The sequence below is a fragment of the Astyanax mexicanus genome, chromosome 22 (genome assembly GCF_023375975.1).
Source record: "Astyanax mexicanus isolate ESR-SI-001 chromosome 22, AstMex3_surface, whole genome shotgun sequence".
Lineage (NCBI taxonomy): Eukaryota > Metazoa > Chordata > Actinopteri > Characiformes > Acestrorhamphidae > Astyanax > Astyanax mexicanus.
In genome coordinates, this window is record NC_064429.1 from 8,164,221 (window position 1) to 8,186,847 (window position 22,627).

General features: G+C 37.2%; 1 protein-coding gene and 1 long non-coding RNA gene across 4 annotated transcripts; one reads left to right on the forward strand and one right to left on the reverse strand.

The window, feature by feature from the left end:
• Positions 1-251: 251 nt before the first annotated feature.
• On the reverse strand, positions 252-17,744 carry zfand5a (zinc finger, AN1-type domain 5a). Of its 2 annotated transcripts, none has more exons than XM_022666273.2 (6): positions 17,562-17,744; positions 10,801-10,962; positions 9,259-9,358; positions 5,597-5,700; positions 3,902-4,033; positions 252-2,070 (listed from the first exon to the last, which is right to left on the reverse strand). In XM_022666273.2, exons 2-6 carry the CDS (start codon positions 10,955-10,957, stop codon positions 1,922-1,924), a joined length of 642 nt encoding a protein of 213 aa, XP_022521994.1. In that variant the 5' UTR covers positions 10,958-10,962; positions 17,562-17,744; the 3' UTR covers positions 252-1,921. The 2 variants fall into 2 exon arrangements, with proteins under 2 accessions (XP_022521994.1, XP_022521993.1); XM_022666272.2 differs by having other exon boundaries at positions 10,801-10,959; positions 17,562-17,743.
• LOC103021806 (uncharacterized) lies at positions 15,141-22,158 on the forward strand. Of its 2 annotated transcripts, XR_007428826.1 has the most exons (5): positions 15,141-15,411; positions 17,286-17,445; positions 17,753-17,911; positions 19,257-19,435; positions 21,211-22,158. It is a non-coding gene; the product is annotated as an uncharacterized LOC103021806 (long non-coding RNA). The 2 variants fall into 2 exon arrangements; XR_453746.4 differs by lacking the exon at positions 15,141-15,411 and having other exon boundaries at positions 17,217-17,445.
• The last annotated feature ends 469 nt before the right edge of the window (positions 22,159-22,627 follow it).

Here is a 22,627-nt window from a genome sequence, read left to right on the forward strand (position 1 = left end):
AATGTGCACCTCAACTCTCCTGTTTCCACCAGAACTGTCCAAAATTTTATTTTTTTTATTTTTTTTAAGTGCACTAGTATACTCCCCTGGCTAACTGGATTTAGTCCCGTAAGGTGAGAACAGCTTTTGGAATATGTTAAAATTATATTTATAACCACACCATCTACCCCTATTTTTAAGCACACAATTTACACCAACATAAAATAAACCCCTTGTGTGTAGCTTTTATAACAGCACTGCACCACACTGCATTTTCTTTCTGTACATTTCGTTTTTTATTTACAATACTATTTTGCTTTTAATGCCAGGTAAAAGGATTAAATGCAATACATAAATATGAACATGGTAAGGATTTTTTTGTACAAATTTGCATATAAACTAATGGCTGAAGTTAAAACTCAAACAGGTACACACAGTTTTCACTCCCAGACCCATCACGAGAAAAGATAAAAAAAAGAAAGAGAAAAAAACACATAAAAACACGCACGCACTCACACACACACACACAAATATGGGTTTGGTAATGGGTGCTTGCAGACAAAAGAAAAAAAAATTAATTATATAATATAATTAACTAAGATGATGCTGATAACTACTACTGCAGTGTTTCAAATGTTAAACCATAACTGTTTCACTGTCTATGGAAGGTTAGCTTTTCTCATCTGGTCCTAACACACACACACATACACACACACACACACATACATTCTTACATACATGCTCTCTTTCTCAGTCAGGCTCACACACACACGCACACATACACACATCAAATAAATGCCTAAATGACTCCACTCAGATGATAAAATAAAAACAGAAGTATTCCCCCCCCCGCTGTAATAACATAATAACTACAAGGCCGGCCATTCGTGGCCATAAAGAGTGAAGTGAAGGAAGCTAATCGCTAATGCTTTCTGAGGATCTTCCAGTGAAAATGGTGAAAAAGAAAAAAAAAAACGCTGCGACATCACAGTAGCATGTTCACATTACGGAATAATACGAAGAAAATAATTGGAAAAACACCCTACGATGGATAAAGGACAGGCAGCCTTACTTCGGAACTTGATCTGCGTGACCTTAACGCTTATGTCGAAGAGCACACTTGAGTGGAACACCAAGAAAAAAAAAAATATATATAGATATATAATCACCTATATAAAAACGCCTATCGCTCCCGGATGAAACGAAACAGATGCGCAACATCCGGGACACCTCCCTCACCCCTCCTTTCGAAAAAAACCAACAAAACCAACAAACGAAAACCAGACCGCCACAAATGCCAAGAAGTCCGATCACGTATTTTTTGCAACAACTGCCTGTTCGCATCAACTGCACGCAAACTATCCGCAACACTACAGTACGTGGCCACGTTTTGGCACAAAGCGTCCGCCGCCAGAAGGCAAAAGAGCAACGAGAACGTAAAAGGTAAAAGGTACGATTTCCTGAAAGGTGTCCTGATCTACGCTTTAGGAAAGAAAATTAAAAATAAAATAACGGAGGAATAACTCAGCGCACGCACTCTCTCACACATGCACTCCGCAGCAGAATAGACAGAAAGAGAAAGAGAGAAAGAGAATAAGAGTGCAAAAGGAAAGAAAACAGAAAATTAATAATAATACCTATAATTAAAAAAAAACAAGAAAAAAAAACACGGTTCATTCATGCATCATCTTCTCACAGGACAGCCGTTTCCTCTCTTCTTCCTCCTCTTCCTCCTTTCTCTTTTCTTCAGGTTGTGATAGAAAAACGTAAGTCCATCCGTTCGTTTTTTTTTTTTCACATAGCCAAGTTTTTTCCACCATCCTCTCGCTTCTCCTGTTCTTAACAGCTCTCTTTCTTCATCCCTCCATCCCTCAATCCCTCCCTCACTCCCATACTCCTCCTCCTTCTCTTTATCCTCCGGCCGTATCGAACACGGCTGTGCTTATATTCTCTGGATCTTGTCCGCCACCACCACGGGGTTCTCCTTGCGGATCTTGGCGGCCGCCTCGGCTTTGTAGTCGTACGTGCAGTTGTGTTTGTCCGAGTACCGGTGGATGCCGCAGAAGAGGTTGCCACATCTGCAGTCAAATCCTGTAGTGAACACAGAAATACATACTTTCATTTATTATGATCATCAGAGAAACGCAACATGTTCACAAATACATCAAACAAATATGATTTACCTCCCAAATTAGCCCGGGAGATGCTGGGCTAACACTGCTAACAAACAGTGGATGTATAAAGGCCAATTGGTACTTCGGTATTGAGCGTACACCATAGTCTACACATAGCCGTGGACCCTTCGCACGGCCGCAGAACCTTTGCATAGTTACGGATCTTTTGCACGGTTGCGGACCCTTCGCACGACCGGGGACCTTTCCCACGGTCGCTGACCCTGCACATAGTCACAGACCCGATTCATAGCCGCAGATACAACGCATAGCCGTGGACCCTACGCACTGCCTGATGTGCACCTCCCCAGAAATGCGATTATGCAACGTGAACAGCAGCAGCTGTGATTGGTCAGCGGAGCCGCCCACACATTCCCACCCTCGCAGTTTAAACGCAGAGCGACGCAGAGATCCGGATGCACAGATGTGAATAGGGCGCTCACACAGGCTACATACACTGTATGCAACATGTTGACTCAACACAGAAGAAGTATAAACCAGGCTTAATCTATGAGAAAGCTCTTAAAAATGATGAGTTTCTTTGATTTTACCAAATTGAAAACCTCTGGAATATAATCAAGAGGAAGATGGATGATCACAAACCATCAAACCACCAAACTGAACTGCTTGAGTGGCATAAAGCAGTGTGTAAGACTGGTGGAGGAGAACATGACGCCAAGATGCATGTTTAAAACTGTGAGTAAAAACTCACGGTTGTTCCACCAAATATTGATTTCTGAACTCTTAATGGATTTTATGAACATGAACTTGTTTTCCTTGCATTATTTGAGGTCTAAAAGCTCTGAACCTTTTTTTTTATTTTAGACATTTCTCATTTTCTGAAAATAAATGCTATAAATAACAATATTTTTGTTTGGGGGGGGGGGGGATTTGGGAGAAATGTTGTCTGTAGTTTATAGAATAAAACAACAATGTTCATTTTATTCAAACATTAACCTATAAATAGCAAAATCAGAGGAACTGATTCAGAAACTGAAGTGCTCTCTTCACTTTTTTCAGATAATTATATAATTGTATTTTTCTGTTTTCTGTTTTAGTGTCAAAATATCATGTGTGACCAATAATAGTAATTGAAATTCAAATTTTAAGTGACAGGAAAAACTTTATTTTTTTTGTTGAATACAGGTACAAGAATTAGAACATTTTTTACAAAACCTTTATGTAAAGGTTTCCTTCAAAAAAGTCCAGTGTTCGTTATTAATTCAGCTCGTATCTCCCATTCTCAACTAAACAAGCACATGTCCGATTCCAGATACGCGTCACAGGGTTTGTACACTTGTTTTTTTAGCCATTTTTTTTTTTTTTGCTTGTTTTTTTTTTATGATTTTTCCATGCCTTCAAGGCAAATTTTCATGACGATATTTAAAACATCAGTGCAGACATGGACAATAAAACCAAAAATCAACTAAAACTACACACTAAATCTTCAATAATAAAATGTGTGTAAGATCCTGAGAGCTCCATTGTGTGGGGCTAAAGTACTAAACTAACTCTGTGCTGATGTATAAGTTAGAATGAAAGATTTGTAGACCAAATTTCCATGACTTTTCCAAAACTTTCCAGGAATTTTTATTTTTCCACAACTTATCCAGGCCTGGAATTTGCTAATTTCAAATTCCATGACTTTTCCAGGTTTTTCACGTCCGTTTGAACCCTGGTGTGAAAATCCCTCACCCACCTCCACCATTTAAAAGCCTTTTCAGCTTCTGTAAAGGTGTAAAGCTGCTCACCTGTCAGTCCCACCCTCTTGCGGCAGGTAAAGCAGCGGTTCTTTTTGGGCTTGGAGGCGTCTGGACTCTTTCCTTCATCGCTGGCTGGAGCTCCGGCCACGGGTGAGTAGGAAGAAGTGGGCTGGGTCACGACTGCAGAGACAGGAAACACAACATTAAAAAAAAAAATGACTCCAGAATACAAACAGACCCAGAACTGCAGGAGAAGATAGAGATTTTCCTTCAACACGCCCGTGAGCTTCAGACTGTATCAATCTGGGAGTGGTTAGAGGCCGCCTAGCGTCTCCGGCTGAGGGGAAACTAACAGTATGGCTGCAATTTCGCAGGGCTAAGCCCGAAACCACACACCACCAAAACTTCTCACACCCACACACGCAGACAGAAGACAGACTGAGAGAGAAGAAGAAGAAAAAAAACAAAACACAGACAGACAGACAGACAGAAATACAGACTGACTGAAATACAGGAAGATAAAGAACAAAAAGAAAGAAAAAAAATCCTTCAAGACCCATATATTTACACTATAAAAGAATGATAAAGAATAAAGTGATGAAAATAGCAAGTTGCAACAGTAACCCCCTCCGTTAGAAAAAAACTATATGTTCTCCAACTTAATGGATTATGTCTAAAATATCAAATGTATATCATGTTCAAAAATCTCTTTTTAAGATTTTGCATCTATTATAAATAAGCCAGCCAGAAAACACTTACTGTCATTTGGGAGCTGTTGGTTTCATTATAGTGCCCATTATTTTACTTCATTAGTGCTACTCTAATCATTAATTTACTCTAGTAATGCTATTCTAATAATTAATTGACCTCATTAGTGCTATTCTAATAAGGAATTCACATCAATAGTGCTAATTTTATCATGTATTTACTTAATGTGCTATTCTAATAATACATTTACTTCAGCAGTGCTATTGTAATCATAAATTTACTTCAATAGTGCTATTCTATTCAAATTGATATCTGCAGTGCTATTCTAATCATCAATTTACTCAAGTATTGCTATTCTAATTATACAAGTACCTCAGCAGTGCTATTCTTATCATGTATTTACTTCAATAATGCTACTCTAATTATGCATTTACTTCAGTAGTGCTATTCTAATCATAAATTTACTTCAATAGTGCTATTCTAACCATGAATTTACTTTAATATTGCTATTCTTATCATGAATATACCTTAGCAGTGCTATTCTATCATGAAAATACCTCAGCAGTGCTATTCTACTCATGAATATACCTCAGCAGTGCTATTCTACTCATCAATTTACTTCAGCAGTGCTTTTCTAATTAAGATTCTTACCTCAGCAGTGCTATTATAATCACTTTTCTGCTTTTTTTCGGCCAAATAATTTGGGTTGCCATATATTTGGTGAATGCCTAATGCTTATAATAATCACAATTTTTTTACTTAGTTACTGAAGTGAAAGAATTACTAATGCTAAAATGGTTATTTTGGTACATTTTTAGTAGTGCCCACAGATATAAGAAATACATTTTGAACTGCTACATTCATTATAAATGTACAGTCGTTTTGTTCACTCTCTGTACTTTTTTTTCTACATTTTCTATTTCTCAAGTTTCTGTGAGAAGCACTGTGAGACAATACAAACTGGGTTATAACAGGAAAATTAGTCTTTCTATGACCATGTCGGCTGAGCAGTGATGTGAACTGATGTGTAATTACCTGGTTCTGCAGTGTCCGGTGTGGGAGAAGGGCTTCTCTCCTCTCTGGAGATGCTCATCTCCGTCATCTGTTGTGTTACAGGCAAGGAGGCCACGGGCATCATTCTACAGAAATAGCACAAAGTCACAATAATTACATTATCGACTTATCGTTTAATAAATTATCACATATACTGTGAATGCGCCCCTGAGATAGGAAGCACAGAGGGACACAGACACAGGGATTGAATTAACTCAAAACAAGGAAAAATGAGGAAAAATGCCCTCAATCAACCCCTTAAACAAACTTAAAGAAACATAGTAACGGCCCAGTGCAGCTGTAGTCGCTTAACTTTAAAGTGGTTCTTAGGTTCGTGTTGCCTCAGCCTTCCTCTCATCATCAGCATATATCTTGATTGAAGGCTGAGGCAGGGTCTTTTTTAACGGTCCAATGTTAGCCAGCTGGGACAGACCGGGGCTGCACGTCATGGTGTGGGGCAGATCCACTCTTCCCCTGCCTCCACACCATACAATGTGTATTTGCTTTGTTACGGTATTATGTTATCATTATTGTATCAAGTGCCATTTAATGGTCTTAAATAGGGGTGGGTGATATGGCCCTAAAATAATATCACAATATTTTGTGGTATTTTCGTGATAACGATATTCTTGGCGATATGACAAAACACTTTTAAATAAAATAATTCAAAAATACACTATACACTGCAAGGAAAAAAAATTATTATTATTACATACAATATAATATTGCACACCCCTAAGTGAGATATAAAAAAAATCAAGAATTTTATCAGATTTGTAACAGAAGTCAATGATCCAGAATTTCATGACACTAATAATAATGCACTCCAAATATCTCAATATATCCAGTATTAAAGTAAAATAAATTATACTGGACAGATTTAATCTGTCTCTAGTAGATATATATTTATATATTTTAGGGGTATAATATTGTTCACGATATTTTAAAAAAATGACGATATTATCGTGTACGATACGATATGACACACCCCTAGTCTTAAAATGCCAACATTATCGTTTATCGCAATAATTTTTGGGATTGTTATCCTGACAGGCCTACATGCAGACATGGGTCAGTGCACCTCTGTATAACATGAAGCATGATCATATTATCAGGAACACAGGGCTTGGTAGACCAATCACAGCTGCTTCTGTCTGCATTGCGCAATGTATAGTTACATTTTACATTTCTGAGGAGGTGTACATGTGTGAACATACTTTGCAGATCTGAAGTCTCTCAGGGGATTTTTTTCCCTTTTTTTGTCGGGGGCAGCGTGTGTGTTTGTGTATGATTGTGTGTATGTGTTGTATTTATTAAAAATAATAAAAAGGCATCCTTGAATTCATAATACGGGTGTGCCCTATACTGTTGTAGTTTTAAATAAATAAATAAGCAGTATTCTGTATTACAGGGCTCCAGACAGACTATTTTCACAACCATCCCAAAGCTTTATATCAGTCAAACTATTATTATTTCTTATTTTTAACAATACAACAGCCATATTTTGGTTTCACAGAAGTTTTTTGTCTTCTTCTATTACATTAACCTATTAAACAATAGAAGAAGAAAAAGAACTTCTGTGAAACATATGAATATAAAAATATGGCTGTTGTATTGTTAAAATAATAAAAAAAATTGAGAGTTTTAGAGATATGATTTTCAGTTTGACTGATATAAAGCTTCGGGATGGTTGTGAAAATAGATATTCTGGAGCCCTGAAATACAGAATACTGCTTATTTTCTGCAATATTCTGCCTCAGCTTCCTGTAATTGATCCAAAAGAGTATTTTCACACCACAATTGATCCAAATCATGGTTCAGCTGATTCGGACTGAGACCACCTGGTTCGGTTAGAGTAAAAAAAAAAAAAAGTTCAAATCAAACAAGGCTGGGTCTTTTCAGGCTGTAATCTGATAGCAGATCTCTAATTCCCATTACAGTACGGATATTGGATATCTGAACAGATATCTGAATGAGTATCAGTGGGTGCAGATATATTTGGCAGACATGAGAAGATAATGCAGGATAAAAAGGATGAATTCGATCTGATACTGTTACAAATCGCTCCTAAAATAGCACACACACCCACACACACTGTTTGATGTGATGCTGTGAGCTTTGTGTTTTTTCCTGTGATGGTGTTTAAAGCATAAGCAGTCTTATCCTAAGCAAGGAACACTTGAACCAATATCAGACCATTACTCCAGAAATTGTGCAATTAATCCAGTGCTATTGTTTATATTTCATTCCTTTATCCAATTAAAAGAATGAAATCCAATAGCACTGAAGTATCATAATGGAATATGATCAAATCACAGGCAGTAAGTTTGACTTTTGAATTTTTCTGTAGCCTTTTCTACAAATGTGTTATTATTGATTGTTAATGATGTTTAAGGCATTTACAGCCTAAATAGTAACCATTAATAAACTAATTGTAAACTATTTATAAACCTTTTATAAAGGTAGTCCTATTTTGGTACCCTTTTTTGTTGTTCCAATATGCCCCCCTTTCAAAAATGACATAATGGACAACATCAAAGTCAGCAAAAAAAACTATCAATTTATAGTACGATTAGGTCTGTCACAATAATTGCAATATCAATTTATCGAAAAATAATTGAACATGACCTCATTTGTGTTTATTTGTATGTTTGTTCTGATACAGCACAGGACCAAAGTTTGGACACACCTTCTCTTTTTTAATGTGTTTTCTTTATTTTCATGACTATTTACATTACAGTAGATTCTCACTGAAGCATCAAAACTATGAATGAACACATGTGGAGTTTTATGTACTTAACTAAAAAATGAGCTGAACCTCCACAGTCACCGGACCTGAACCCAATCCAGATGGTTTGAGGTGAGCTGGAGCACAGAGTGAAGAAGGCAAAGGAGCAACAAGTGCTAATAAACACCTCTGGGAACTCCTTCCTTCAAGACTGTTGGAAAACTGTTCATTTCAGGTGGCCACCTCTTGAAGAAGCTCATTGAGAGAATGATGCCAAGAGTGTGCAAAGCAGTAATCAGAGCAAAGGGTGGCTATTTTGAAGAAACTAGAATATATATATATATATATATTTTTTTTTTTTTTTTTTTTTTTTTTGGTTATTTCATCTTTTTTTTTGTTAAGTACAAAACTCTACATCTGTTCATTCATAGTTTTGATGCTTCAGTGAGAATCTACAATGTAAATAGTCATGGAAATAAAGAAAACGTATTGAAAAAGAGAAGGTGTGCCCAAACTTTTGGCCTGTACTGTATAAAGCAGTGAACAGTATTGCTTCAATGCAGTCATGCTTCAATAACTGCGAGTCCATACACACAGTGTGGACTAAAGTAGGTGAAGAAATAAGTATATAATATATAATTCCCAAACTAATTTCAGATGAAAGATTAATACAAAAAAAATAGTTGTCTTTGGAAAGTGTCTAATTGCTTTTTTATGCTGTTCTGTTATCATTAGGTCAATGGCATTTAATGGTCTTAAAATTAAAAAAATATTGTGTATCGCAATAATTTCTGGACAATATTTCGTCCACAAAAAAATCTTATCGTGACAGGCCTAGGTACGATACTTTGATAATATAACAATCGTCAGGATCAATTAAATTCAAAGAGAACACGAACAGAGCAGCGTAACTCACTCTCTCGTCGACTCTGTGTTGGCTGGGGGTGATGGCTCTGTTTTGTTTAAGCTGGCTTCTAGTCTCTGGATGGCCGAAGCCTCCGACGAAGGACTGCCTGCTGCTCCGGAACGAGAAACAGACAATAACCTCTTAAAAGCCAGACAGCATCACTCACAGCTGGAGTGCTTTACCTTTACAAAACAACGAGGCTTTGACAAAAAATAAAACTACCTATTACTGTTTTCTCAAAAAACAGGCAGATTAGGACACTGATAAACTAGCATGTTTGAAGCTGCAGCCTAGAGGGCACTTATCTGTATCAGTCGGTGGACAATATGCAGTGCTGCAGTGCTTTCATTAAAAACGAGAGATGCATCAAATGTTTCTCTAAAACTGAATAAAATGAAACATTTAAACAAAGAGAGAATACTAAATATGTTTTTTTTCTGAGGTTTCATTTACATTTTGCATACACAGCTGATTATAAGGTGCAACATCAATAAGCGTCTATTTTCTGTTCTATTTTCATACATAAGGCGCACCGTATTATAAGGCTGGATGTTAATCTACACAGATTTCTCTCCTGAAAACTGTTTTTGGCCAATGGATTTTTTGCAGTGCAGTGCTATTGTAATCATAATTGTACCTTAGCAGTACTATTTTATTTATAAATTTACCTCAGTAGTGCTATTCCAAACCAAACATTTTCCTTAAAAGTGTTATTCCAATCATACATTTATCTTAGAAGTGCTATTTTATTAATATATTCACCTCAGCAGTGCTATTCTAATCATACCTCATTTATTTACCTCATTATTTCTATTATATTTCTAAAGTTACATCAGCTGTACTGTTCTAGATGTACACTGTCTGCTGTAATGTACAAAGAGAAAGAACAGTAAACTGAGCATAGTAAGTGATGTAGAAAGTTTTTGAAATTTTATTTCACTTATGCAACAAAATGAACTTGAACATGCAGTTTGTCAGCTTTCTGCTGGCATTCTATATATATGTAGGCAGACCAAGAAAAGGAGGAGCTGGATTGTGGACCTGACACCACTGCTAGAACAAATTCTAAAACTTACTTCATGTATTTTTTATGATGTAAAATAAAATGAGTCATTGTTCTGTATAAATTATTCTGTCTTTTTACTGAAGGTCCCTTTTTTGCTGTTTTTAGCCAAACAATTTCAGTTGATAAGTAATTTAGTGCATGCCTCCTAAAGACAGCTCAGTTACTTGTAAAAAAAAAAAAAGTATCATTAAATGAGTATTTAATTATTTAATAGTAGCACTGGTGAAGAACAAGTGGTACTGTACCATATCCAAAAATGTTTGCCTGTTGCTATTGGATGGCAGAGACCTTTTTGAAAAACAAACGATTGCGACAAGTAAGCTGAATGAACCAGTGTTTCCTTCAATTCTATGCCCACTTGAAATCCACAGTAGCTCTGTAATGCTCTTAAAAATTACACACTGTGCATAGAAATCATAAAACGGCTGTCCTTTCATGGCAGTCTAAAGCTGAGTTGAGCTGACCCGGAAGGTTGCACGACTTACCCAGAGGGCTGACTGGACTGCGGTCGCTGCTCTGTTGTCGACTCAGGTGCTCCTTGTAGCAGACGGAGCACATCCCGTTCGTCCTGGGGTTGCCGTAGAAACCGCAGCCCGTGGTGCACAGGATGGGAACTGGACTCTGATTGGTCTCCTGGGCCATCGCTGCTGATACGACATGTCAGGAGTAGAGAGGGGTTAGAAAGTTCTGGTTATGATCAAGATTTACAATGTAGAACAAACAGCCATAGTTGCAAAAGTAGCGGTTGCAAAAATTGTTGCACCCAGAATATAGCATCAGATTGCGACGCTTTCAAAAAGAAAGGCAAGTCTTGGTCAAATTTTTAAGCTACACATTCATACAGGGTTGGACAATGAAACTGAGATGGCTAAATTGGAGCAGCCTGGTGGTCAATCTTCATTACTTGCACATTATTGCACCAGTAAGAGCAGAGTGTGAAGGTTCAATTAGCAGGGTAAGAGCACAGTTCTGCTCTAAATATTGCAATGCACACAACATTATGGGTGACATCCCAGAGTTCAAAAGAGGACAAATTGTTGGTGCACATCTTGCTGGCGCATCTGTGACCAAGACAGCAAGTCTTTGTGATGTATCAAGAGCCACGGTATCCAGGGTAATGTCAGCATACCACCAAGAAGGACCAACCGCATCCAACAGGATTAACTGTGGACGCTGTAAGAGGAAGCTGTCTGAAAGGGATGTTCAGATGCTAACCCGGATTGTATCCTACAAAAAAAAATCATAAAACCACGGCTGATCAAATCACGGCAGAATTCAATGTGCACCTCAACTCTCCTATTTCCACCAGAACTGTCCGTCAGGTCAACAAACTATTGTGCTCTAAAACCAGGTGTTTCAGTTTCATTGTCCAACCTAATGGCTCGTTAATGTATGGCTGGGCTGTCAAAAGTGCCTAAAATGAAGAAAAAGAGATCTTGATCTTGTCTCCACAGACAAATTCTTCTCCACCGTAAAAAAAGCTGGACTAGTCGATGAAGATGACCTGTTGCCATTCTAGGTCAATTCATGACAGTCTGGTATGACTAGCCCAATGTCTTACGGCAACTGACTTAAACTGAACAGGCTTTCTTGGCATCAGCCTGAGTTGTTTAAAACCTCGAACGAGAGCAATCACAGCACTGTTTCCTACCAACACGTAATTAGGGCACATTTGTTTTACTCCAGGCATACAAAAGAGACAGTCTGGACACTCTAAACTGCATCCATAAACTTACAGTTAACTATGTAGGTCAACCACCCAACCAAATTAAGGCAGGTTCAACAGGACCACCTATTGCAGAGTATTCCAGACTGTACTTATGTTTGTGTTGCTGGTTTTGGAAACATTTTTAATCCCAATATTAGTCGAGTAGGATCGTAATTATTAACGATAACATGAAGTATTCAAAATACTTTCAAGGGATGGAATTCACCTTTTGCTTGTCATATTACTCCTGATTTTCTTCCAATGTATGCAATCTCTGTTTGTGTAATTTCTGTCATGTTTTGCTATTGCACACATCTCTCACTTAAAAGCTTCAGCAGTTTATTTTTTTAGCAAAGAAACCCCAATATAGTGGCTAAAAATAAAGAGACATATTCCTAACATTAGCAATGCTCTATTCTGGGCTGCTAAATAATGATATGCACAGGACATTCACAAAAAAAGCACAGGAACGCTATAGTATGCCTGTGGGCTCTCCTGCATTGAATGTGGATGTGATTTCACACCTCAGTTTGCATGGACAATTCTTGCCAGACAAAGGTGATCACAATCATTACCACCAGCTGCACTGTGCTGACCACTGTGGGTGGTAATGCCTTCTATGGCGTATTCCCGGTACACATGAAGTACTGTGATTTGAGGAATTCTTGATCACAAACTTGGATGGATAGAAAATGGAATATCCCTTCCATCTCCGATAAAAATTAGGGCATTCCCAAGCAGACCCCTGAAGTAATACTTCATGATCAATTTACATATCATACAGTCATTCTATCTCAAGACTTTTGGCATGTCAGTGTATTTTTTTTAAATGACCTTTATTATATCTCTTAAGATATAAAGATTTTATTCACAGTTTTCAAGCATCTTGGCATCATGTTCTCCTCCACCAGTCTTACACACTGCTTTTGGATAACTTTATGCTGCTTTATGCCTAGTGCAAAAATTCAAGCAATTCAGCTTGGTTTGATGGCTTCTGATCATCCATCTTCCTCTTGATTATATTCCAGAGGTTTTCAATTTGGTAGAGTAAACAACAACAAAAAAAAGAAATTACATATATTTGCATTTAGAATCTACCGAATGTGTGATATGCCATTTTTTCATGTTTAAATGTGTTTTTATCTGAAAGTTGGGATGTCAAGGCATCAAAAACAAGCTATGTTCTGTGAACCTAAACTTAAACAATATGGAGATGTTTGGAAATATCACAAGGATATAAAAAGGTGCAATTCTTCAAGAGCCTAGAAAATAACGTTCTAACAACGTTCACAGCCATGCTTAAATCATTGCAAGCATCTTATTTTGGTTGCTGGGTTCTCTGGCTGATTGGTGCTGAATGCAGAGTAGTGGGATGCTTGTGGGAAGCAAAGCATCCTCTTAATTTTAACTGTGTTTAACTGACTGCTTGAGCCTCAAGATCTACAGTATGTGTGCATGTTTAATTAAGAAAATGTTGTGCCATCTATCAAAGTATTGTTTGTTTTCCCAGCTTATTTGCATGGAGTTGGTCCAACTTGTCTTTTGTCACATCAGAACATGCAGGGACATGTTCTGTTTGATGTATATGATCCAACTCAGACTCAAGACTCACTTTAATTCAGACTAAAAGATTAGATAAGGCTATATAAGTTTGTATTAATAATAATAATAAAGTATATGGCAACATACATGCTTTATAAGTGCACATACTCGATGCTAAAACAATAGCTGGACCAGTACTTCCTTAAGCATGTGTGTTGTTTAAAGTCAGACCAACTAATTAAACCAGTGGGATCACCAGCAGCCAAACTGGGCCTTTGCATTTGAGACTGGACACACTTGGTCTAGTAGTAGTTGATATGTAGATACTGACACTACTGACACTGCTCAACTTTTTTTCGGGTAGTTACTATTACTATAAATATCTACTTGTCTCATTGTTTCTGCCCATGTCATTATCAGGATACCGTGATATTTCACTTTGTCTTAATTCCCTTGAACATAAAACACTGTGAAGGTTGTGATAGCAATTATGTCAATGATGACCTTCTTAATAAGCGTGAATCCTAAAATGACAAGGCAGACATACTTAAATAGCTTGATATTTAAATTAAGAAACATTTGAGAGACCTAAATAAAAAATCCATCTTGAAATCTGCTTAAAATAAATGATTCAACTTAAGCAGGCATTACTGCTGACATGGCCAAAAACCCTTATTCTCATCAAAGAAAACTATAAAATAGTTATAAACAACTTTAAAGTTACTTTAAAGTAGGTTAACACTATTACTCTGTGTGTGTGATAATGTGCTTATTCTGAGTAAATTGGTGAAGAAAAAAGTGTTTGTATGACATGCAAACATCTACACTGTAGTTGTTTATAAGCTGAATTTACTTTCATAAATCACTCAGAATTGTCGAGCAATGTTAGGGACTTTATTTGTGGGTTTAGAGTATTCTTTAGAATAAAAAAACTGTAGCCATACTGACCCTTTATAAATAAACTTGAACTGTTGCTATCTAGATACTGATACTTTTTTAGAACTCCACAGTCTGTTTTTGATGAGTAACTATTACTATTATTATCTGCTTGACTCATTATTTCTGTGAGGGTGGTCTTTCATTGGGGGTGGTTTCATGCTCTTCAAACCACCTCTGTTTATAACAAACAGTAAGAAGTCTTGCTTCACAGCTGAGGTTACATGAGGGGGGAGTCTGGAACACGAGTCTGTGCTCGTTTCACATCTGAACCAAACGTTATAGGGGAAGTTTCAAAAGGCCCCCTGGTGTGTGTGTGTGTGTGTATATATGTGTGTGTATATATGTGTAAGTATGTGTGTGTATGTATGGTGTATGAAGTGGGTATAACGTTATATGTATGTGTGTGTGTAAATTGTGTATGAGTATATGAAGTATGTTTTTGTGTATGAAGTGTGTATGTATATGTGTGTATTTGTATATGTATAAAAAGTGTATGTTGGTGTGTATAGTGTGTACGTATGTATTTGAAGTATGTATGTATGTATGTATGTATGTGAAGTGTGTGTGTATGTTTGTTTGTGTTTGTATGAATGTGTGTATATAAAGAGTGTGTGTGTATATATATATATATATATATATATATATATATATATATATATATATATATATATATATAGCGCGTGCTGAATGAGCCGTGGCACGCTGCTGCCTCGTGCACAACGTTTACAAAGAAACTTCAAGCTCGAGACACAGGTTTAACGGTTTTCTCTCAGAAAAGTAACTTACATCCATATCTACTTGAGCTAACTGCAATTTTATGACAGAAATACACAACAAATACAGTCAATTACCCGGAGAAAAAACAGCTAAACTAAAGAAAATAACGACATATATTAAATATATTGTGGTGAGTGGCAATATTTACACGACAAACAAATGTTTTTTTTTAATGGTAGAAAGCTAGCCAGATGCTAACTGCTTACTCATTTAGCTAGCTGATTGAAAGCTGTCCCTTTAGCCTGGTTTAGCTTGGCCAGAAAGACCCCAGGTATTGTGACCTGATTAAAAACTAAAAGAACTTAGCTTATCTCTCAACAAAATATCTGAGTAAATTCCTCACTGTCACTGTTAAACAATACTGATAGCTACAAATGCCACAAAGTGATTAGCTAGCTTGTCTATTTAGCCAAAATCACCACATCATCAAGTCCTAGCTAAATATTTAAACTTTTTACTTTATAAAACTGATATACCAGCAATAAAAAGGCTTACTCCTACAACATTAGAGCTATGTATCTTCAAACTAGCCATATTACCAGGACCAAATGTCTCTAAACGTTAGGTTAACTTGACTAGCTAGCTAGTAGCTAATATGTTACCACTGATTTGAATGTTGTTTAGATTATTTTCACTCTTTCTTACCTAGTTATAAAAAAATCTGACAGGAATGCACGACACATACAGTCAAGTATCCAGAGAAAAATAGGTATCTCTGGCTATGTATTTACCACTATTTATGGTTAACTAGCCAGTTGCTAACTGCTTACTCATTTAGCTGACTGAAAGCTGTCCCCTTTAGCTTGGACTAGCTTGCTCAGAAATACTCCTTCAACTAATCAGAAGACCCCAGGTAAGGGGTCCTTCAAAAAATAAAACTCAAAAAATAGCTACAAAGCTAGCTAGCTAGCTAAATTTCTCACTGTCACTCACTGTAACTTGACTAGTAACTTAGCTAACCTAGCGAATATGTGCTCTCTTTTATCTGTAACGTAATGACATTTGTACTAGTAAAACTACAGATATCTAACTTACAATTACTGTATCCTAGTAAAATGGTCAATTCAGATTTTTTACATTTTCACTGTAACGTTAATCCTGACTAGTAAAAGCTTAAATTTTCAATGCATCAATATCTAACGGAAGTAGGTAATAAAAACTAGTTTCAAATCTAGACTAGATAGCTTGACAGACATCTAAAATGATATTATTGTGATCTAAAACTGCACATATCTTAACTACACATTACTAGAAGTAAAAACTCCATAATCTTGATATGTCTTGAATTAGCACTTGTAACGTTACTAATCAGATTTCATTTAGCTACAGACAATGTGGACCTGGAGTTTCTACAAAGAATTTAAGCTTTTACCTGTAAAAAGTGAATTAAGGCTAATATGTCTGGTGTGATTTGAGGCTAAAGCTATGCGAGCTGTGTCTATAAACTATGTAGGTTATCTATTTTCTTTGTTTAAGCCGTGATAGCTATTAGCTGGCTACTTCCTCTTTTTGCCCCAGACAAACAGCCTCATCTGTAACGTTACACTAAACGCGGACTAGCTAATGTTCATGTTGTTCTCGAACAAAAAGCTAACCTAACCTAGCTCGTCTAGCCTGTTAGCTTTTGTGTTTAACTGTGAAACGTCTCTACAAACGAAGACAACACCACACAACACGCCACACAACAAACAACCAGTCTGGCTCTATGGCTGAAGAAGCCAGTCAGCTAAAACAATAGGCAACCGTCCGTGTGAAGTAGGTGAGGTAACGTGTTTATCACCTGGCTCAGGGAACAGCATAGTCCCTGCAAAACAAACTAAGGGAGGAGAAACGGGTTTTAAGCAAGACCAGTTGAATAAACTGCCTGTTTAAAAAGGACAAATCCGTCTACAAGCTGTGCATTGATGATATAAGGCGACAAATCTGGATTAATGGTAAGTTAAGACCACTAAAACGGATGCTCAGCAGCTGACTGCACTGTCTGCCCTTCTTCTTTCTATCTAGGGTTCTTCAGCCAGCCGAGTCACGTTCTCGGGCTTGTGATGGAGGTGTTGATGGTGCTGACAAGTTGGAAATACTTTGTTTACCAAGGTCCACCCGTTGTTGAAAACGTCAAACGTCGACTGGACGTTGTTCTCAAGCTAAACATCTATATTTCATCTGGGTAAGCAGCTCTTAACACACGTCAGCAAAGGTCGTTAATCTATCTGCCTGGTCGTGAACACTTAAAAAAAAGCCATTCTTGGTTTAAAAACACCCATTTTTGTCGTCGACACTCACCTCGGTGTGTTCTTTACTACTAAACGCGTCGATAAAGGTGGGATTGAGCCGATATTTAATAGAAGGAGGCGAGCACTGGTCCTGTTTTTTCCCTGGGCTTTGTGTGTCGGTGATCGCGATAAATTAATTCCCTCTCGCCCTTTCCCGAGCTATCTCTTCTCTTCTTTCACACTGTTTGTTTCCTTCTTTAGTAAGAGGAGGGGCCTATGATGTCACTTTGCGGAGGAGGCACCCTATTGGTCACACGACGTCCGGGGGCGTGGCGATGTGAGCAACGCAAACAAAAAAACAGCACACCACCTATGATGACTAATGCAACAGTAATAATCCCCAGTTGCGTTTAACTTCGGGTAAGCAAAGTACATCCATCCCGTATCTGTTGTGAAAGAATGTGGAAACTAACTAGTTTCAGGTCACACTTGAGAAACTGGCAATTATGTTGATGAAAGTTAATAGAAAAACAACTTTCAGGATCATTCTAACTGTATGTGTACTTTGATCAGTCTGGTATAATTCAATTTAGGTTCATTTATGTAGAGCAGTGGCCTTTAAATCGAGACCCTGAATCAAGTCCCTGGACGCTGTGATGTTTACACGGTCAAAATCCAGACAGAGAAATGAATTAAATGTTCAGATTTAAAGACCCAGCATATAAAGATTTCCACAACGTATATATTATCACAAAGCAGCTTTGGTTTTTTTTTGTGAATATCCTTTTTTCCCAAGAACAAGTACAACAACATACAGAAACAAATAAAGGTATAGAAAAATCAAACACAAAATTAAAATACTGTGAATAACTCAACATGTTCCACACACACACACCTTTGACAGGGGAAAAGTAAAATCTACATAAATGTATACAGCCCTGAAAAAAGTTGAGACCAGTTTCTAAATCATGTTCTCTGACTGCTCCACCAGTCTTACACACTGCTTTTAGATAACTTTATGCCTTTACTCCTGGTGCAAAAAAAAATCAATCAGTTCAGTTTGGTTTGATGGCATCTTCCTCTTGATTATATTTCAGATGTTTTCAATTAGGTAAAATCAAAGAAACTTATCATTTTTAAGTGGTCTCTTTTTTCACAAACAAATATGCATAAATACAGATATAGACTGAGGCACTTCTAAATAATACCATGCTACACATACCCAATCAGCTGTATATTTCAGGATAACTTTGTAATCTTTTACAAAATCAATAGCTTCTGACAAGTGTCGGATTGTAGCTGCTTTAGCACGTTGTAGCCTGGCAGTGGCCCTCTCCAGCACAAGAATGTCAGGAAAAAAATATCAGAAAGTGTTTTTACAAGAGATTTCTCCGGCATACGAAATTTCGCAAATCAGCTTTGTGACATCCAGGTCCAAGCCTCTTATAAGCAACCAAGTGAGAACAAAGACGGTGGAAAACCCCCTTTATTATAAGAGGAAGGAGCCTTGAGAGGAACCAAGACTCAAAAAGGGAACTTATTTTCTTCTGAGTCACACCAGATAGCGCAATATAAAAAAAGAAAACATGAGTAAAATAAGACAAAGTGGTTAGACAAAGTGAAATAATAAAGAAGTATGGTTTACGTAGTTTAAAGTAGTGAATGGATGTTGTGTGAATCTATATTTTGTGTGTTTTTGTGTAGCATGCCCATATATGTAGGTCTTTCACGTGCCGTCACTTTGTTTATGTGCTTTCTTTCGCAGAATTTGGACCAGATTCTTCTCAGTACCGGTAGCCTTACAGCCCTGGGATGTTGTCTTCACTCAGCTCATCTTTTCACGTGTCTCAAAATGCCCAAAGGGCTACAGAATATTTACTGTGCGCGGGATTCCTCTGAGGTGGCGTAACCTGAGAGGTGCACGCTGGGATCCTCTGTACTTTGGTAGGCATGGAAGTGTGTGTGTTGGTGTGTGTGTAGGTGTGTGTGTGTAGGACAGTGAAAGAGAGAAGGTCGGAAGCAAAGAGAGTTAAAAAATGTGGTTGAACTAGTTTTAACCAATGTGTTTTGCTTTTGGACACTGACCCTTGCTGGGGTATACTGAGGTCCAGGACTTATAGAGGCTATAACTCTCATGGGAACATGACAGTAAGTCTCTAAAAAAAAGTATCATCTGGTGTGAAACTGAACAGAACTATTGTAAGATATCAATATCTATTAAAAACACTTTCCTGGTTCATGACACAAATTTAGGCTGACATTCCCTGGAGTGTACTCACACTGCCGCTTCTTTGAGCGCCTTTTTTGACACGGTCAGCTCTGAAGATCATGGCCACTGTGATCTTATTTGCATGTCAGGGTCAGGTTCCTCAAATAGCTCTTTCCAAATGTGTAGCTTTGAGCTTCCCTTCGGAGCTGCTTTGCATGCTATTTGGGTAGCGAATACTTTCTGTCGGTGGGAAACAAATCAGACTATTATGATGTGCACAGTTATTGTTTATTATGTACCATATTGTTCAATATACAATATACATTTTGCTTTTAAATTTGGAATTTGTTCAACAGTTTCAGCAGCAAGGTCAGACCTAAAATGACCAATCAAGGTCTTATATTTGTTTGCAGCACAAACCAGATTTTTTCAGTTTACTGTTTACCTCGTATGAGCTTCAATGCCCTTTTGTTTTCTTCACTGAGGCTGTTGAGCAACTCTTTACACAGCCCAGCACACACACACACACACACACACCTGGCAAGCTACAGCTGACGTACATTAGTTGAGAACACTTAACCCCGGGGCAGGCACATGTATTTTATTGGTTGTAACTGCTTGTAATTAAGCCGATACTTTAAAACTGTATTAATGAAGAAACAGAAGCGTTACTGTCCAATTGTATCAGATCATTAATTAAGATTCACAAAAAAATCACAGATACTGCTCCTTTTAACTTTATAACAACATTGTAGTGCTGGGCGATATGGGAAAAATCATATATCACGATATGGATTTTTTTATTTCATGATATACCACATTTGAGTATGTTTTCAGTTATTCTTTGAAAAATATGACAAAATAATATCATTGCTTACTTTTTTTCCAACTTTATTTCAAAGTGACATTATATATATATATGTGTGTGTGTGTATATGTGTGTATATATATATATTTATATATGTATGTATATATATATCAAATGAAAACAGATGAGGTAGATGCAGTAGCTTTTTTTTTTCAATTGAGTTATCAAAATAAACTCAATTACATTTCTGTCCGTCAAAAAACGTAAACAGCGTCATGTCGCAAAACCACATCGTGAAGCTTTTTTTGCGAAGATTACTTTATTATCATTTATATAAATCAAGTTTATGCAAAGGGACCACGCCAGTACATGTCATCGTAGCCTACTTATTCATTTATTCATATGTTTGCATTAATAATTGATGAAATTACTGTAGAAACGATAGGGACGATAGAAGGTAAGTAGCATGATAGAAACTTTTCTATCATCCCCACGATACTTATCGTCATATCACACAGCACTACAACATTGTACTGTTGATTTCTCTTAACATTACACATGTATGTGTATAAAAGCTTAGGTCAATATATCTATAAGCAGCTGGGTTTTTTTATTTTTTAAGTTGGGAAATGTGGATGATTTATTACATACAGTATGTTGCAGCTACACGTGCACTGTTTAACTCACTGCATGTTCCCACAGGTACTGCTGTCTCCGGACTGAAACCTCCACCCAAACACACACATCTCTTAGGTTCTCCCAATTTATTTTGACTAGCTCTCCGCCCCTCACCATATCCGTCTTTCTCTCTCTCTCTTGCTTTTCTCCTGGTGTCAGCTCCCACCCTCTCTGCTCCCTCACTCCACCTCTTTTCTTTTAAAAAACAAGACTCTCTGTGCAATAACAGCCTATGCGTCTCTGGAGACCAGCAGCCTTGTTTTCAGAAGTTTGTAGTAGGAATGAGAATAATTTCTCCCAAACTATTTCTAGTCACTTTGTTTAGTCATCTAGAATGTAATGTTTACTTGGAAGAATTCATTCAACATTTCAATATGAATAAATATTATTGCATTGCTAGGTTATACTTTGTTTTTCATAATTCCCGTAAAATATAAAAAAAATTTTAATAGACTAAAACACTAGTAAAAGAATAGAACTTCTAAAATAACATTTTTTAAACGCTTCTCTTTAAAACAAAAATTGTAGGCTATGCCTGGGCAACTGAATAAAACAATAAAAAGGTTAAAACCACAAAAGCGGTTCATAGAACCAAAACTTTCTGTGGAAATACTATATGTACAGATTGCCCAAGACTTACTGCTTACTACAACTCATGCTCTGTGCTCCAGTGCTAAATACTCTTCTGGTTCATGCCCCTCCCCCGTTCTCTCTCTCTCTCTCTCTCTCTCTTTCTCTTTTTTTCAATCACTCACTCATACACACTCAAGTTCCCTGTAATAACCCAACACTGCCTACAGGCTTCTGGCAGACATAGCCTCTAGCACACATGCTCTCCCACATTGTAGCAGTCAGGCACAATATGTGTGTAAAGTGTGTAAAGTATCACTGACTTTACAATCATTGTAAAGTGTATGATTCATATATTACTTTCTTCTGGCCTATGTGAGTAAAAACCTATAAAACCTGTCACTGTTCGTGCAGTGTGAATGTTTTCTTGCTGTGTCATACCTGAAACAGCACATCATCAGCTAATTATCAAGCCATTAATTTCTTGAATGATGATTCCCTGAACAGGAAGAACACTCAGTTGTGCAATGCTGATGCTTTCCAAACATTCAAGCATTACACATAACCTTACGCATTACCCTAAATCCATGTGGGAAGTGAGAAAAAAGAGTGAAAGAGTGCTTGCAACAAAAGTCAGAAATATACTTCCTCAACGGTTAAGGACTCTTTTCTTTTCAAACTTAAGGAGTGTTATATTGTCACACTTTTATAAAGCACACACTCTCTATAATGTCTCTTCCATGAAAATCTTGAGATTTCCGCCTGAACCTGACGACCCCTGACTACTCCTGTCAGATTTGGTCGGGCTCAGATATCATTTCTCGGTCATTTAGTGGAATCAGATTTCATGTTTGGGTTTTTAATAGCTTTA

Coding starts and splice junctions, on each gene's coding strand:
- zfand5a (XM_022666273.2), bottom strand. CDS start 10,957: ATGGCCCAGGAGACCAATCAGAGTCCAGTTCCCATCCTGTGCACCACG. Junction 5,701..9,258: donor AACACAGAGTCGACGAGAGA/GTGAGTTACGCT, acceptor CTATTTCTGTAG/AATGATGCCCGTGGCCTCCT. Junction 4,034..5,596: donor ACCGGACACTGCAGAACCAG/GTAATTACACAT, acceptor CTGTCTCTGCAG/TCGTGACCCAGCCCACTTCT.